This window comes from Juglans regia, chromosome 15 (genome assembly GCF_001411555.2).
Source record: "Juglans regia cultivar Chandler chromosome 15, Walnut 2.0, whole genome shotgun sequence".
NCBI classification, from domain to species: Eukaryota; Viridiplantae; Streptophyta; class Magnoliopsida; order Fagales; family Juglandaceae; genus Juglans; species Juglans regia.
In genome coordinates this window covers 18525258-18543095 of record NC_049915.1, presented here as the reverse complement: position 1 = coordinate 18543095, position 17838 = coordinate 18525258, and the positions used below count along the sequence as shown (strand labels likewise).

Sequence of the window (17838 nt, the reverse complement as noted above, 5' to 3'; positions counted from 1 at the left end):
ATCAAGAAGTTGTCACATTGTAAAGATTACAGCAACTATTGAATATAGATTTATGGGAAGATTCTCAGATAGGAATAATGAACAAGGTTTGTAAGAGTAGCATATCTGGTGGCTTCATTCATCAGAACGTCTCACCGGAAATGGAAACCAGACTTCTCTGAACAAACATTACAATCTACCAATATCACATTTTTCTTTTTGTAAAAAACCACAAGGCAGAAATTCTCAGAAATGTCAGATTCACATTACAGTCATAGACATTATCTGACGAGCAAGACCTGGATCTTGCTGCAACAGTTCCCTAAAGTTGTTCTCCACCTCTGCCCTCTGCTTCTCTAAATATTCCTTTGATGTCTGTCCAAAGCCCAACAAAAAATATTTTCACCAAAAGTTTAGTGGAGAAACTTGATAGTATGGCGATTAGCTACAGAACTTGCAGTTTGGACAAGTAGGGGAAAGTTTGGCTTGCTCAAAAAAAAAATTTGATCCGTAATAGTCATAATCCAGAGAACGCACCATCCACATCTGCGCTATATTCCAAAAGGAATAATTTGAAGTTCCATGTGATCACTTATAAAGCTCAGTTCCACCCCATAGACAACTAATGTGACACTCAGCACCAACACAATGTCTTTACAATCCACCCATCCAGCCACGACCTGGGGTATTACTATAAATTCTTCTACTTGTTTTCTCATCTATAAACTTGGTAAGTTTTTCTTACAGAACCCCTAGAGTGACAATTCAATACCTATTTCAGTTGGCCGTTTTACATTTCTCACCATACTGTTACAAGATTCCTGATGATGAATAATGCAAGATTACTCTAGTACATTAGGTGATAATAGTAGTACAATTTCTACAACCCACTTTTTAATTATATTCATAGATATTCTTTTGGCATAAATAAAATTTATGATTTTCTTTTCTGAGAGAGAGAATTCACCTGTAATGAGGCAATTGCAGTTTCACTATCCTTCAGCTTTTGTTCCTGCTCATTCATTAAAACTGACTTGGGCTCTAAAAAAAACCTAGCCATCATATCAAAGAGAAATTTATCAGACTATGTCACAATGTTTTAAACCAGATCGTTCAATGAACCAGAAAACTTAAAATGGAAAAGGGACCGCTGGGCCAACCACCGCTGAACCGTGAAGTCATAAGTTTTTTTATCTTTAACATTAAAAGATAAATCATACAGTAAAATTCTAAAATGAATAATGTAATGACTAAGTATAGACATTCAAAGAAATCTATAAATTAAATGCTTTGACATACTCTGAATTCTGCTTCATAAAATATACACACATTTTTACTCTGTATGGTGTATAGATTCAGGAGCAATTGATTTATTGCTCAAACTTTATTATCAAGAAGTGACCTTAAGCCATAGATGAGCAAAATTACAACCAAAATTGTGTGAAACCCGATCAATCTTCTTTTCTTTTTTTTATCAGTTGTGAAACCCTATCATCTTCATAGTATACCACCAAATCTTGGTTTATCCCATATTAATTCCATCTCAAATTTTGTTTAATAAAATAAATAAAATGTGTGCAAAATATGTCTCATTAATTACTTCTGTTTTGAAGCCAAAAGGATTCCAAACGTAATGAATATCAGGTGATAATAACTTGCACCACAACAAACAAAAACTACTTGGTGGTTTGTTGGTAAGCACACCAATACTACAAGTGAGTGAGCATGGAATTGATTACCACACCCTAATGCTCATTCATTTGGAGGTCAGTGAGTTTTATGGTTTGAAATGAACAATAACTATGTTAGGTCAGTGAGAAACAGGTCAACGGCTGGACTGTGATTGACAACAGCCCAACCCAGTTATTTGACCAAAATGAATTGAGGGGGATGACTAGACTTTTGATGCCAGCGGTGGTTCAACCAGTCTGTCCAGCAGGTCCAACATGTGTTTAAAACCCAGCTATGTCATTTATAATCTTGCAGCCCAGAAATAAGAATCATGTGAACAGTGAACTTTTCATGAGCTCAAATAGATGATGCAAAACTCACGTTCTCCCTGCAAAACAAAAAACAAAAGTATATCATAATCAGATTTTGGGATGTGTCAACCAAAGTAGCAAAGTCATAGAAATAATAGCCAGATATGAATGATGTGCATGATTAAAAAAAAATCCATACAACCTCCTAAGAGAGCCCGATAATGATAGCGATTCATTTTCTAAAACGAACAGAAGAAGGCATTAATATTTTTGGGGATTAAGCCACTTTACCGACAATATGCTCAGACAACTAGCATGGGCATTATATGGCAATATGAGATTATTTTTCTCTGTAAATACCTATAGATTTGTAGGTATTTGCATCATCAGACAATTGGCGCAGCTCCTCCAAGGTTAGGAAAGCTCGCTTCTTTTCACCCTCTTTGTTTCGCAGCTGGATCTGCACCTGAAAAAATGTGATAGCCAACTTCATTTCAAAGTATTTTCAGGATAAGTAACAGATTTCATCAACAGAAAAGTTTAGAGGGGCGCAACACTAGAAAATTAAGTACACAAGAGGAACACACATAAAAAAACCAAAGAGAAGAGCCTATAAGGGTATAAAGATCCTAAAACTCCTCATAAGAAATTAGAGAGAAATGACGAATTGTCTTCATCCAGTCAAGGAACAATCTTCAAAACAATAACTTCAACTTAGGCCCCATTTGGATTCAGAAAGTATTTCATCTCATCTCATCTCATCTCATCATTACAACTTTCTCAAATTCTCACACAAAATATAATAAACAATTCAACTTTTTCAAATCCCAAAACAATAATAATATTAAAAAATAATATTTTAACAATATTTTATTCAACTTTCATCTTTCATTTAAAATCATCTCATCTCATCTCATCTCTCAATCCAAACCAGCCCTAATCATTGAAAGCTTCTTACTATCAAATGTTCCATCATTTCTCTCCCACCAAATCCACAACCAGCCTCTACACAAAGGTTACGTCAATAGGAGATAGATATTATGATGAGCCAGGGTCCCATGCCTGCTTTGCACAAACAGTTAGTTAACTATTAGCTTCTTTCACGCTTTATTTTTATAAGTAAGAAGTTTTATTAGAAATGAATGTATAGGCGAAGCCCACGTACACAAGAAGTATAAAAAAGAAAACACCTAAGTACATTCTAGGAAACAGAAAGCGACATCAGAAAATCATGAACGGAAGATCCGTTAGTCGCTAAAGCAGAAAACCAAAACAGCAAAGAGTGAACAAAGAAATTCCAAAGTATGCTCCTTGTCATTAAAACACCGCTCATTCCATTCCATCCCATCCAAATGCACCACATGAGACACAAAGGGACCATCTTCCAAGCCGCATGAGTGCAACCATGAAGCCCTTTCCAGCATGCTAGAAGATCTACCACTCTCAAAGGCATCACCCAAGCCAAACCGGTTCTACAAAAAAATGCCATCCCATAAAGCCCCTACCACCTCACAATGCAAGAGTAGATGATCCACAGTTTCCCCGTTCTTTTTACACATGTATCACCAATCCATAACAATAACACCCCGCTTCCTTAAATTATCCAATGTCAAGATTTTTCCAAGAGAGGCAGTCCAAATGAAGAAAGCAACTTTGGAAGGCACATGAGACCTCCAAATATACTTCCAAGGAAAAGAAGGACTATTCTGAGAAGTCAACAGCTTATAGTACAAACGAACAGAGAACTTTTTACCCCCCTTAGACTTCCAACTCATCATTACCTCCAAGCCTCAAAGAGTATAAAAAACTGTAAAAGGCTGAAACTTCGCCAATCTCCCAATCATGTACGGCTCTAGTTAAACAAATATCACACTGGATTGAGCCATTAGAACGACAAAGAAAATCTGAAACTGCAGCATACCGATCAGATGCCAATCAAAAGATAATCGGAAACATACTATTGAGATGTTTCCCCATTTTTTCACGCTCTTACACTATCTACTGTGATGATTGTAAGCCATTCTCGTAAAACTAATTTTTTTTTTTTTTTTTAAAAAAATTATAACATTTTTCTGCCAAAGTTCTCTCTAATGAAAACTCAAACTTCTTTTTTTATTAGATATTATCTAAAAATGCAAAAAGACAACCATAGTACATAAAGTTGAAACATCAAAAAGGAAATAAAAAAGTTTAAGATCCTCAACAGTGTGAGCCTCTCTCTCTCTCTCCATAAGCTCCCCATGAGGAACGGTGGTACCATCCTCCAGAAAATACTACCCCTGTTCCAACAAGCTATAATTTCAACCAACATATATATTGCAAACCTAATGAGGAAGAAACTGTTCCTACTATCCAGCAAAGGAAGAATTAGAATTTAGACCCCTACAAACATTCAAGAGTTAAGTTGCTTATAGACCTAATTTCAAGATATATGGATGGAGAACATATATATCAAATCAAATTATGAAAAACATATAGTGTCCTCACAATGGTCCTTTCAGAAAAGTTTGTGCTAACTTCTCCCAGTTGGCATCAATGACCAATTATTTATACAGCATCTCAATTTATTACAAGAACAAGATGGGGGATGACTCATTGAGTTAAGCCCCATCAGTTGCATGCATACCTTTTTTTTAACCGACTGATGGGGCTTAACTCAATGAGTTACCCGTCAGATTATTTTCTCTAAAAATTAATTGACATTTTTCATTTATCATTGTTTCCTCCTTTGACTGAAACAAAGATACATCAGGCACGCTAATCAGGTTTCTAATCATAATAACAGGAAATAACTACAATAACATCAAGTAAGAGCTAAAAGTACCAAAAGATAATAAAAAGCGGAATTGCAGAAGTTTTTGCTACCTCGAATTGCTATTTTCTCGTTTCTTGCTTTAATGAAGGTAAAGCATGACTGGGTTTGCAACTTATTCTTGTTTACCGATCAAAAATAGGTTCGAAACTAACTCCACAAATACCAAAATTTAAACAAAAGAAAAGGAAACATAGCATCAGTATATGGCATTACAATAAACATCAGAAGTTTAACTAAACCATGATAGACCCATTAAACAACGAGCATCACCTTCATTATACGATGATTTAACTGGAAAAAACCGAGCTATAAGTTGCAGTTAAAAGCCAAAACATACCCAAAAAATATAAAGGAATTACAATTCAAAAACTTAAGCAGACTGACCTGTTTCAGTTTTCCAGTGATCTCAATCATGCGACCTTGAATCTCTATAAAAGCCTATGATTCCCACGAGAACCGTCAGAAGTTCGTTCACTAAAAAGCTTTGAGGACCCATTTGGTTGCTGGGGAAAAAAAAAAAAACGAAATTGAAAGAAGAAAAAGTCCCAAAACTTACAGCTCTGTTCGCTTCGTCGGCCATCGCAGAAGAGTGAGAACACGGATTCGGAGTGTCCGAGTAGGTAAATAAGTTCGTCTCGGCGTGCTGAGGTCCAGATTTAGGGATTTGATTACGGATATGGGTTTTATTCGGAACCGACTGGCCTGAGTCGGTTTAGTTTGGATCAAATAATATCTTATCTACTAGATAGTGAATTTAGTTGAGATGATTTATAAATAATAATAAAATTATTAATTAAAATTAGTAGAGGTGTATCAAATGAGCTCATCATTATAACCTTAAATTTTAAATAAAATATAAAAATAATTTAATTTTTTTAAATTTTAAAATAAAAATTATATTTTAATAATATTTTATTTAATTTTTAACGTTTATCTCATTTCATCTTATCTTATCTCACATATATATATATATATATATATAACCAAAAGAAATCTAAATGCAACTAGAACAATGAAAGTATGTACATTTTAAAATGTGTTGAAAATAACAGGTACAGGTTTCCTTTTTTTCCTTAAAAAATATTGATGAAGGATAAAGAATAGTTATCCACAAGAAAAATATTTTAGTTATAGAAGAATTTTATAAAAGTAAATTTATGAATTGACGTATCTTAATATGTTATATTATATTATAAAATTATTTTTATTATAAAATAAATTTAACAGATAACATAAATTCACGTTAATTTATCAATTAATTTATAAATTTATTTTTATAAAATGTAAGATTTTTTTAAAAATTAAACATTTCTCGCAACAAGAGAAATAAATTGAGGCACTAAACGTAACTTGTCAATAAATGTATATGCAACTCCAATATCATCTCATGAGTGATGCGGTGACAAAAAAGGAATTTATAAAAATAAAATAAACTTATAAATTAGCATAACTTCGTATAATATATTAGATTTATTTTATAATAAAATTATATTTATAATTTAATGTACCACATCAAATCATACCAATTTATAAATTTATATTTATAAAATATTCTTGTGTCTAAAATATTTCTCATAATCTTTTAGATTGATAAATACTCATGGTTCGTTTAGATCTTCAATTTTTCTCAACTCTTCTCAACTCATCATTATAATTTTTTCAAATTCTAACACAAAATATAATAAATAATTTAATTTTTTCAAATTTCAAAATAATAATAATATTAAAAAATAATATTTTAAAAATATTTCATTAACTCAACTCAATTCAATTCAAAATCTAAACGCAGTCTCATTGTTGCAATATAAGATTTCTTTCTAATAAAAAATACATCATCAATAAAAGGAAAAAGGTGTCCAAGATTATAGGAAAAAAATTATTTTCTCTTTATCTAAAATTTTTATTTTAAATAAATTTTATAAACAAAAATTTATTAAAAATAAATACATAAAATGTCTCATATTAACTATTGACTGAAGAAAAAAAAAAAGGCAAATTACGGATCAAAGCTCGAAGTCTCAAACCCAGTTCAGAGCATGGAAAGGCCCAAAAGACCAACCCAATTCAACAAGCCGACAAGGTTGGCTTGGGGATTGGAGTGATTTGGTTGGCGCTTTCGGCGCCTATTGATCCAAACCAACGGAAGTTCGGAACCAAAGCATATCTCATTTTGTCAGTCATCTCCCACCCTCTCTCTCTCTCTCTCTCTCTCTCTCTTCCTGACGTGCACAGACAGTCGCACACGCTTTCTCTCTCTCCTTGTCGGTTTTTCTTTTGAAATATCCGTCTTTTTCTTTTGAGACGAAACTGGTGTTGTTTACCCACAGACTTGATTCTGAATTAGTGAAAGCCATAGAAATCCCGGGTACCCATTTCGGATTTGGACCTGCCCAGATCGAGTCCGGACCCGTCGGTGAGGGAAACATTTAGGTCCACATTGAGGTTTCCAATGCTTGTAAGATAAAACACAGAAGAAGTTTGAGATTTTACTTTGATTACCATCATGATAAAAAAATAAATGGATGTCGTAGATTTGTAATGTGAAGAGGGAAATGTAAAGGTTGTGGCTTAGCTCGGGATTCATGGGGATTTGTTTTAGTATTGAAGAACAACAATCACAACAACTGCAAAAGCAAGAACAGAGCCCGCGGTCTGTTAAGAGAAATCAAGGTATTCCTTTTTGGTTTATTTTTTTATGAGTAAAAGATTATACTAATAAGAACTGGCCCCAAGTAAAGAAAATCACGAAAATCTAGGCCTTTGAAATTAACAGCTTTAGCCCATAGGAATAAAGTATTAACAAAGAACATTCTATTCCTTTTTGGTTTATTAAATCAACAATAATTTGTTTTGATACAGTAGTTTGGATAGTTGAGATGAGTTGAAATAGTTTGTGAATAGTAGAATAAAAGTTAAATTATTTATAATTTTTTGTGTTGGAATTTGAAAAAGTTATTTTGGAATTTGAAAAAGTTAAATTGTTTATTATATTTTGTGTGAAAATTTAAAAAAATTGAGATGAGTTGAGATGAGTTGAGGTGGGTTTTGCATGCAAACAAGGCAATCTTTTTATCATTGATGTATTTTCATATTAATTATATTTGCTGTTAAACTATTTATTTCCATTTAAAGCCAATTTGGTGTTATCTGGGATCCATAAATGATCAATACTTGGTTTTAATTTATTTAGCAACTAAAGTAGAGATACGATAGTTTCTAATATGGTGTGTGTGTGAGAGAGAGAGAGAGAAAGAGAGTGAGAGATCATCAAAATGGCTTGCATTTTGGTATGCATTGCTTTGAGAATAGTAGTGTGTTACATCCGTTGGTTCCTCCACACTTAGTTAAATTATGCGACTTCGTAGTTATTGTATTAATTCTTGAACAAATTTTATATTTTATAATACTTGGGGAAGCAAATTTAAAAGTTTATGAAATTAAAATTGCATGTTGGGGCTGTTGTCCTTCAAAAAAATGGTGTTGATATAAGCAGCTAAACGTTAGTGAGTTGATATCATTTTCGATGTTTAGCTCAAAAATATTTCTTTCTCATGTGACATTGCAGTTAAAGTAGGGCATGAAAAAGCCACATCTCCGAATACACCAGAAAAAGGAGTGTGTAGCACTCCCCCAACTCCCAGGAATGTCAAAGATCTCCGCAAAAGTCCTGGGTACAGTAATGTTGATATCTTCACATACGAGGAAATGAGGTTGGCCACAAAACATTTCCGGCCAGATTTAATTCTTGGCGAGGGTGGATTTGGAATTGTATATAAAGGACTAATTGATGACAACGTGAGATTGGGATACAAGAATACCCAAGTAGCGATTAAGGAGCTTAATCGAGAAGGGTTCCAAGGTGACAGGGAATGGCTGGTATTTGACTGACCTTGTTCTCTTAGTTCATTTTAGCTATGGAAAAATGATTACATTGAACACAACTTAAGTAGGTAGAGAAACTATTGATGAATGTGTAAGAAAAAAAAAATCATTTTGACATCAATAATGTTTTGCGACTGCAGTCGAAATTATTTTTAACTTAAGGAAGCTTGATTGGATTGGAATTACTCAGCTTATTTATAAATGTTAGTCTTTTCACTTATAAACATAGGACAGCCTCCTTACAACAAAAACTGATCTCCATAGAATGCATTTAAGCACCACATTATATTTTCTGTTGTTGTATACAGCTCACCCTATTATCCATCTTCTAATCTATTGAAAATGAGCCATATAAGATTTTTCCTCAGACAAGTTTCTAATGAATGAAAATCAGCCATCTTAGGTATAACCTTTACCACAAAATTAATGGCTTAGCTCTTGACACTTATGCCAGGGACTTTTTATTTTCAAAGATGATTCTTTTGGAAGGAGGGGATACTTGAGTCATGAAACTAATGTGAAAAAGGAGATTTTTTTTTTTTTTATAGCTAGTAGGGAGGATAACAGGAAATTAAAAATTTGTTTTACTTATATATATATATATATATATAAATAAAAATAAAAATAAAAAAAGCTAGTAGGGAGTATAACCTTTTTTTGCATCGAGGATAACCTTGCAAGACTGGGGAAAAAAGAAAAGAAAAATGTTAGCTGGATATCTTTTTTCTTGTTTTGCTTGCATTGTATACCTCTATAGACTGTCCTAGATTTATCATAGAAGGAAATATGGTAAGCATGTCAAATACCGAGCATGTCAAATGTCGGTATTTGACAAATGTTCTCATTTTGAGAAGATTGCTTGCTTTTTTTTTGGTCAACTAGAGGCCAGTGGGCCTATAGCAAAATGTGTGATACCCAGAATTGTTAAATGCCTTATTGTCATTTTTGGTGAAGGTGTAGGTTTAACATGAGTTGTTTCTTAGGTGGACCTCGGGTTTAGAAGTTGTATTACGAAACCTAGTTGTAACTTCAATGAATCCATTTTGATTATAGCAAGTAGCAATTCCCCTAGACCATGACAAATGGTATCAAAAGTAACTTAGTGCAACATCACACAATGCAAGCCTTGATGAGGATGTTAGGGATTTGAGGGGATTTTTTTATATTCTGAAATGTGAAGTGGGTTAAATTCCATGTTGGATGAAGTGTTTTAAGTCCAGCATTGGGTGGGTGGATTGTGAAGTCATTGCATGGGTGCCAAGTCCCATATGAATTGTTAGCAGTTGGTACTCCCTTTCCTTAAACTGTCATTCCCGTGATATGATCCCATATCTTTTATACAACTACAAGAGACTGTACCCACTGAATGGGCTGGCACCCACCATCACTTGTTTTTTATAGTGGCCAGAAACTAAGCTTGTAATCGCTTGTGACCATTTCATGTACAGAGGGGTTCTAATTTGCTCATACTCACCATATCTTTGTTTGTTTGCAGGCAGAAGTTAACTATTTAGGGCAGCTCCGTCACTCTAATCTTGTGAAACTCATTGGGTATTGCTGTGAGGATGAGCACAGGCTGTTAGTTTATGAGTATATGGCAAGCGGGAACCTAGAAACACATCTGTTTCGCAGTAAGTATCTTATTGAAAATGAATCCTTTATGATTTGTTACTTATTGTGTCTTCTTATCTTATTTATTTATTATGGTAGGAGTGGGCTCTACTCTAAATTGGTCAAGAAGAATGAAGATTGCATTAGATGCTGCAAAAGGACTTGCTTTTCTTCATGGTGCAGAAAGACCTGTCATATACCGTGACTTCAAGACATCGAACATCTTGCTGGACGCGGTTAGTTGTCTTCTCCTTGATATGTGGATATTGTTTTAAAGAAAACAATGTGTAGGGCCCTTAGGACTCATCCCTAGGGAGTAAACTCTGGATATAATACTCCCCTCTAGAGAACCATGTATCAGGCAATCCAGGGGAACTCCTACCTCAGAACCGAACCCAGGATATGTGAGTCTACGGCTCATCCCAAGTCTATCCTTTGACTACTAAACTGCCCTTTAACCCAACCCAGGACCATCTTGTTTTAGTTAAAATCTAAAAAAAAATTAGGAAAACTAGCTTCCTGAAGAGATGCGGGAAATTCATGAGATAGAGAGGCTGCAAGAGATGCGGCCCCTTACACAGGAAGAGCAAGTGCAGAAGACATCGTTAGTTGCAGATCTTGAGAGGATTATTTTTCTAGAAGAAGTGTTATGGCGTCAAAAATCAAGAGCTTTGTGGTTAAAGGAAAGCAACCGAAGTACGAAGTTTTTCCATAGAATTGCTAATTCTCATACGAGAAATAACAACATAGAGATGCTGAAAATTAATGGGGCTGATTGTAGAGAAGAACATGTAATCCACAATCATATAGTTGATTGCTTTGAGAAACTTCTAACTGAACATGTGGGATGACGGCCTACACTTGATGGACTTGTCTTTGATAGCATTGGGCCGAGTGATGTGGTTTTGCTGGAGAGGGCTTTTGAGGAGGCTGAGGTTTGTGATGTAGTGCGGAAAATGGTCAAAAACTAGGCACCCGGTCCGGATGGGTTCTCTATGGGTTTCTTCCAAGATTGTTAGGATGTGGTTAAGGAAGACCTATTGAAGGTGTTTCAGGAGCTGTTCTCGGCTGGGAAATTGGAGAAAAATCTCAACACCACTTTTATTGCATTAATACCCAAAATGGCAGAGGCTACGGAGGTTACAGAGTTTAGGCCTATTAGCCTAGTGAACGGGGTGTACAAGATTATTTCAAAAGTGCTTGCAGACCTTCTTAGCGAGGTTATAGGGAAGATTATCACTAAGGAAAGGTTTGGATTCAGAGATGAGTTGAGATGGGTTGAGATATTTTGTTAATAGTAGAATAAATTTTGAATTATTCATTATATTTGGTGTGAGAATTTGGGAAAATTGTTTTGGGATTTAAAAAAGTTGAATTATTTATTATATTTTGTGTGGGAATTTGAGAAAGTTGTAATGATGAGATGAGTTGAGGTGGGTTTTGAATCTAAATCTCTCCTAAACCCCAAAATGCCTTTGTAAAAGGTAGGTCGATTCTCGACGCGGTCCTTATCACTAATGAATGCCTCGACAGTAGACTGAAGGCTGGAACCACTGGGATCTTGTGCAAATTAGACATGGAGAAGGCATATGATCACGTTAACTGGGATTTCCTTCTCGATTTACTTGGGAGATGTGGCTTTGGGGAAAAGTGGAGGACATGGATCCGTTGGTGTGTATCTACAGTGAGATTTTTTGTGTTGATAAATGGTAGTCCAAAGGGCTTCTTTCAGAGTTCACGTGGTTTGAGACCAGAGGATCCGTTATCACCGTTACTATTTGTTATTGTTATGGAGGCGCTAAGCAGGATGATCTTGGCTTTGGTGGAAAATGGTTTTGTAGATGGCTTCCTAATTGGAACCCCGGATAGGGGTAGGATTATTATTTCTCATTTGTTGTTTGCAGATGATATTCTTATTTGGTGTGAAGCCGATCAAAATCAAGTGTGAGCTTTGAAGGCCTTGCTTTTATGTTTTCGAAGCAGTTTCTGGTTTGAAATTGAACTTTGACAAATTAGAGATGGTGCCAATTGGAGGTTTTCCTAATTTACTCCAACTGGCTAGAACACTAGGTTGTAAGAATTCTTCTTTTCCCACGACTTATCTGGGACTTCCGTTGGGGATTGCATCGAGGGCGTCCTCCGTTTGGGATACGGTAGAATAGAGAGGAGATTGGCAAGATGGAAGAAAATGTACTTGTCAAAAGGAGATAGGATTACTTTGATCAAGGGTACATTGTCTAACCTACCAACCTATTTCTTGTCTCTTTTCCCTATACCAGCAAGAGTGGCAGCCCATATTGAGAAGTTACAACTAGATTTTTTGTGAGGAGGAATGGGGGACGAGTTTAAATTCCAGTGGGAGAAGGTATGTCATCCGATCTCTAATGGTGGCTTGGGTATAAGAAATTTGAGGTTGTTTAATCGAGTGTTACTCAGCAAATGATTGTGGAGATATAACAATGAACCAGAGGCCCTATGGAAAATGATGATTGAAAACAAATATGGTGGTTTATGAGGGGGATAGGGTACTAGAGAAGTTAGAAGGGCTTATGGAAACACATAAGAAAATGGTGGGGGGTCTTCAATCAACACTTTAGACTTCAGGTGGCTGTAGGAACCAGGATTAGATTCTGGAGAGATGTTTGGTGTGGTAATAGTGCCCTACAAGAGTTATTTCCTTGACTTTTCCAGATTGCAAGTGCCAAATATGTCTCAGTGGCAGAAGTTATGGGGGGTCTTGGGAGGGCAGATTCACTGGAGTATTAATTTTAGTAGGGCGGCACATGATTGGGAAATGTGCAGTTTTGTAGATTTTATAGCCTATTATACTCCATACGACCGAACATACAGCATGAAGATGGTATGTGGTGGATTCCTACAAGGAAAGGCGTCTTTTCTGTCCGCTCCTTTTATAAAGCTCTCACACAAGAGCCTGACACTCAGTTTCCTTGGAGAAGGCTTTGGAGGCACAAGGCACCCCGTAAAGCCTCATTTTTTGTGTGGCTTCATTAGAAAAGATTCTCACCACTGACAACCTGAGGAAAAGGAGGGTAATTATAGCTGATTAGTGTTGCATGTGTAGAAAATGGGGTGAGTCGGTGGATCATCTTCTTCTACATTGCAAGATAGCAAGGGAACTCTGGAACGTGGTGTTTAGTAGATTGGATCTAGCATGGGTTATGCCGGCGACCGTGATGGCAGCGATGGTTTGTTGGACAAATATAAGAGGCATGTAGCAAATCAAAACGGTTTGGAAGATGATCGCTATTTGCATCATGTGGTGCTTGTGGTAGGAGCGCAACGAGCGAACGTTCGAGGACAAGGAGAGATCAATGGAAGAGCTAAAAGTTTTATTTTATAGAACTCTTTGTACTTGGGCTATTGCTGTGAACTTTATGGCTTGGACTTACATGATTTCCTGGCTTATAATGCGCCGACCTACCTAGGGCATAAGAGTTATGTAATTGGCTTTTGCCCATTCTGGTATTAATAAAATCTGTTTACTTATCAAAAAAAAAAAAAATCAATTTGCTTCTACCATCGAAGTTCCAAGCCAGCACTCATTGCAAATAGACTAGGAAAGACAGAAAAATAAAGGGCCACATTCTGAACACATTCTCTTTTGTCAAGAAAGGGCCACATGATAAAAGCTAGTATCTATTTTATGAAACAAAGATAAGACATGCATGTGCATGTTTAAGGAATGATTTTTTAAAACTGCAGGATTTTAATGCAAAGCTTTCAGATTTTGGCCTTGCGAAGGATGGGCCAATGGGAGATCAAACGCATGTTTCAACACGAGTGATGGGTACTTATGGATATGCTGCTCCCGAGTATGTAATGACTGGTGAGTCTTTTTCTGAAAAACAAAATAGCAAAGTGCGCTGAATTCTTTTATCACATGGTGGTTCATTTCCACCTTTTGATAACCTTTGCCAAACTAAGCACTATTGATAGCTAAAGGAAACCACTTTTTTCTATAAGTGATTGCTAATAGAAACTACTTTGGTCCATGGCTTAAATTTTTATTGATCCTGACCAGGGCATTTAACATCTCGAAGCGATGTTTATGGGTTTGGAGTAGTTCTGCTTGAGCTGCTCATCGGAAGGAGAGCATTGGACAAGAGCAGGCCCAGCCGAGAGCACAACTTGGTTGAGTGGGCCCGCCCACTGTTGAACCACAATAAGAAGCTCCTGAGGATCTTGGACCCTAGACTGGAGGGGCAGTACTCAGTTAAAGCAGTAATGAAGGTGGCCCATTTGGCATACCAATGCCTTAGCCAAAACCCAAAAGGACGACCTCTCATGAGCCATGTTGTTGGCATCCTCGAAAATTTTCAGTCGAACATAGAAAATCAGGAGGCACTGCTTCAAAGTGGAGGAGGTAGTGGTCTAACCCTTTATGAGGTTCCAAAGGATACCCCTGCCTGTGAGTCAGAGAGGAGACTCCCATCAAGAAGTGAGAGGGAACCCAAGGTGCAGCAGAGCAAACCCGGAAAAGGAAGGAGCAAAAGTGAGCCTCCCAATGATTGTGACCTTTATCCTTCTCCAGACTTGCTACTCTGACAAGAAGTCAACTTCCAGGGTTTGAACCTGTACTCTTTCAGTTGAACCTTCACCAAATATGGATTGAAGTTGAACTTGTATAAGATTTAGTAACTTGTGTACCCATTTGGTGTTTGGAGATCACTATTATTGTCCCATTAATGAAATTGTAGATTTCATTCCCTTTTTGTTGTGTTCTGTTTCATGTCCTTCCTTATCAGGGAAAAGTCGAAGACTTTTGAAATTATAAGTTGTGTATCCATTTGCTGTTTCGGGGTAGTTATTATTCTCCGTGTAATAGATTTTGATGGGTTGAACATTCACAACTTCCTTGTAACAGTTGTTAATCATGTTTAGGTATTGTTCTTGTATATGTACTGTATGGTTAGACTGTCTTATCTTTTTCATCAATAAAATTCTTGTTTAACGATCAAGAAGAGGTAATTATTCTCCTCCCACTGGCAAAATTTGTCTTAATTTCATGATTATATCTTCTTTGCATGCATGGGGGAAAAAACATGAAGGAGATGTAGACATGAAGGCAATGTAGAACTGCTAGGCAGCACATCCACTTTATGGTAATCATATCACTAGCCATTACGTTGTGGTAGAGCATTTGATGGAAAACTTCGACCTCAATAGTTTGAACTCAATATAGACACATCGCATTCAATAAACGTATTCGGCCATTTCAGTTGATTGGAGTTATTTGCTGAAAGAAAGTCAACAAATAATGATGCAACAAAATCTCATCACAAATAATCAAACCGCGCAAATGATTTGGTCTTACTGAATGTATGCCCTCCATTAGAAGCTCCTTATGTACCCAAGTCATGATAAAAATCAAGATTTTATATGAAGAATTATGCATTAAAATAATTTTGAAAATTCATGATTTTATGAAAGGAATTATGCATCGAAAGATTTATGAAAAATATGATTTTATTTGAAAAAATATTTACGACATTTTATGACAAAATGCGATTTCACTTGAAATCTAGACATGACAAGTATGCAAGTATGATTATAATAAAGTATGAATGATAAGATACATAATGACATATGTTATGATATGAAGACAGTACCATATGTTATGGGCATATTATATTGCCAGGTTGTACATGCTGGTAGTGCACCCAGTATGTTTTCCTTATATATGGATTCCACAATCCATAGTCATAGACGGAATCAGAATCTATTTAGATTCGCTAACCATAACTCACGAGGGTCAACAGTGGGTATCAATCTATGACAAATGAAAGATAAGTTCATATTCATGTTATTTACGTATGTATTTATGAGTATGCATATTTTCAAGAAAACCCTATATTTATTATGTTTACTGTATCATGCGTTGTTTATTGAGTATTCAATTCATTTTTGTATGTTTTTATGTTTTAACCACCCCGGGTAATGATCTTTATGAGGATGGGTCTATAGGACAGGATTTGGCCCAAGGAGGCGAGGCAAAGGCCTAGACAATTTATGTTATGCTTAGTTTTTTTATTTTGGTTTAATAAGTTATTTTGATAAGCACATAAGACTTTATTGATTTTAAATAAGTATTTCTGCAGACTCTCTTTTAGATTTTAAGTACTTAATAAAGATTGAATTTATTTATTTATAGGATCTTTCGTATCTGGCGCTTCGTCAGTAAGAAAAGTTTCTAAGTCAAGTTTAATAGCGCACCAGTTTCCTGAAAATTCTAAAAGTTACCTTATTGAGAGTGAGGTGTTACAAAACGTTAGCACAAGGAGAAGCCATTGAAAGATCCCATTAACACATGCCAGTTGAAAAAATTGAAGTTAATAGATGATGATGCTATGGTGGAGATTCCAGTTTTATCACTGGAGGCTGAGGCTCAGCCTTGCCAGGCGCAATGAAGATCATGAGCTGAAACTCTCGAGGGCTGGGGAACCCTCGAGGAGTTTGTGTCCTCCAAGATTTGCTTTAGAGGGAAAATCCTGACATGGTCTTCATCATAGAGACACACTCTCATGTTCGCCATATGGAATGGCTCAAGTTCCAGTTGGGTTTTCCTTGCTTTCTTGTGGTGGCAAGTAATTGCCAAAGTGGAGGACTCTACCTTTTTTGGCGAAGCGAGGTAAACATGTCTTTACGTTTTTACTCAAAGTTTCATTTTGATGTGTGTCCCAGATTCTGCAAATTTTACCAATTGGAGATTATCTGCTATATATGGACATCATGTAACTCATCTTAGACATAAAACCTGGGATTTACTTCGTCATTTGAAAAACCAATTGGATGAGTTGTGGCTGTGCTTTGGTGACTTTAATGAGATTGTACATCGTTCTAAGAAATCAGGTTGTAGGGTAAGGCCACTTAAGCAGATGTTTCATTTTGGTTCTGCATTAAATTATTGTCAATTAAGGAATATTGATGTTGCTTGGCCTTTATTTTCTGGAGTAATTTAAGAGAAGAGGGAGACCTAATACATGAGAGATTAGATTGGTTTACAAGTAATATTGATTGGCTAGAGCAATATCCCTTGTGTTTCATATCGCGTGTGTAAAATCTAAAACATTGCTACTTCTATTTCATATCATAGTTGTTTGGTGTTGAATACAATGGATTCGGGCCATTATGCAGATAACCATGTTCATTTATTTAGATTCGAGGCAATGTGGGTAGGCACAAGGGGATGTGAAGAAAATATTGAAACTACTTGGGATTTGTATAAAATGGAGTCCCTGGCTGAAAAACTCAAACAATGTGGGTCTAATCTAAGTGCTTGGAGTCGATCCCATTTTGGACATGTTTGAAAACATTAAGTTGTTAAGCAAAAGAAATTAGAGCTATTACAGGCTACACCAACACAATTAATTTCTTCTCAAGCTATATGTAACGTCAAGAATAATATTAATTTTTTGTTAGAAAATGATGAGTTGATGTGGAGACAGAGATCTAGAGTGAATTGGTTGAGAGCTGGGGAGCAAAACACGAAATATTTTCATTTTAAGGCTTCTCAGAGGCGTCGTCAAAACTTGATCACCTGTCTCAAAG

General features: G+C 35.9%; 2 protein-coding genes across 2 annotated transcripts; one reads left to right on the top strand and one right to left on the bottom strand.

The window, feature by feature from the left end:
• Positions 1–26: 26 nt before the first annotated feature.
• LOC108993147 (prefoldin subunit 1) lies at positions 27–5489 on the bottom strand. The gene is made up of 6 exons (XM_018967928.2): positions 5333–5489; positions 5161–5214; positions 2322–2427; positions 2032–2038; positions 947–1031; positions 27–354 (listed from the first exon to the last, which is right to left on the bottom strand). Exons 1-6 carry the CDS (start codon positions 5354–5356, stop codon positions 241–243), a joined length of 390 nt encoding a protein of 129 aa, XP_018823473.1. The 5' UTR covers positions 5357–5489; the 3' UTR covers positions 27–240.
• A 1439-nt stretch (positions 5490–6928) lies between these two features.
• Positions 6929–15212, top strand: LOC108993200 (probable serine/threonine-protein kinase PBL17). The gene is made up of 6 exons (XM_018968021.2): positions 6929–7446; positions 8342–8652; positions 10154–10289; positions 10369–10505; positions 13993–14116; positions 14312–15212. Exons 1-6 carry the CDS (start codon positions 7359–7361, stop codon positions 14833–14835), a joined length of 1320 nt encoding a protein of 439 aa, XP_018823566.1. The 5' UTR covers positions 6929–7358; the 3' UTR covers positions 14836–15212.
• The last annotated feature ends 2626 nt before the right edge of the window (positions 15213–17838 follow it).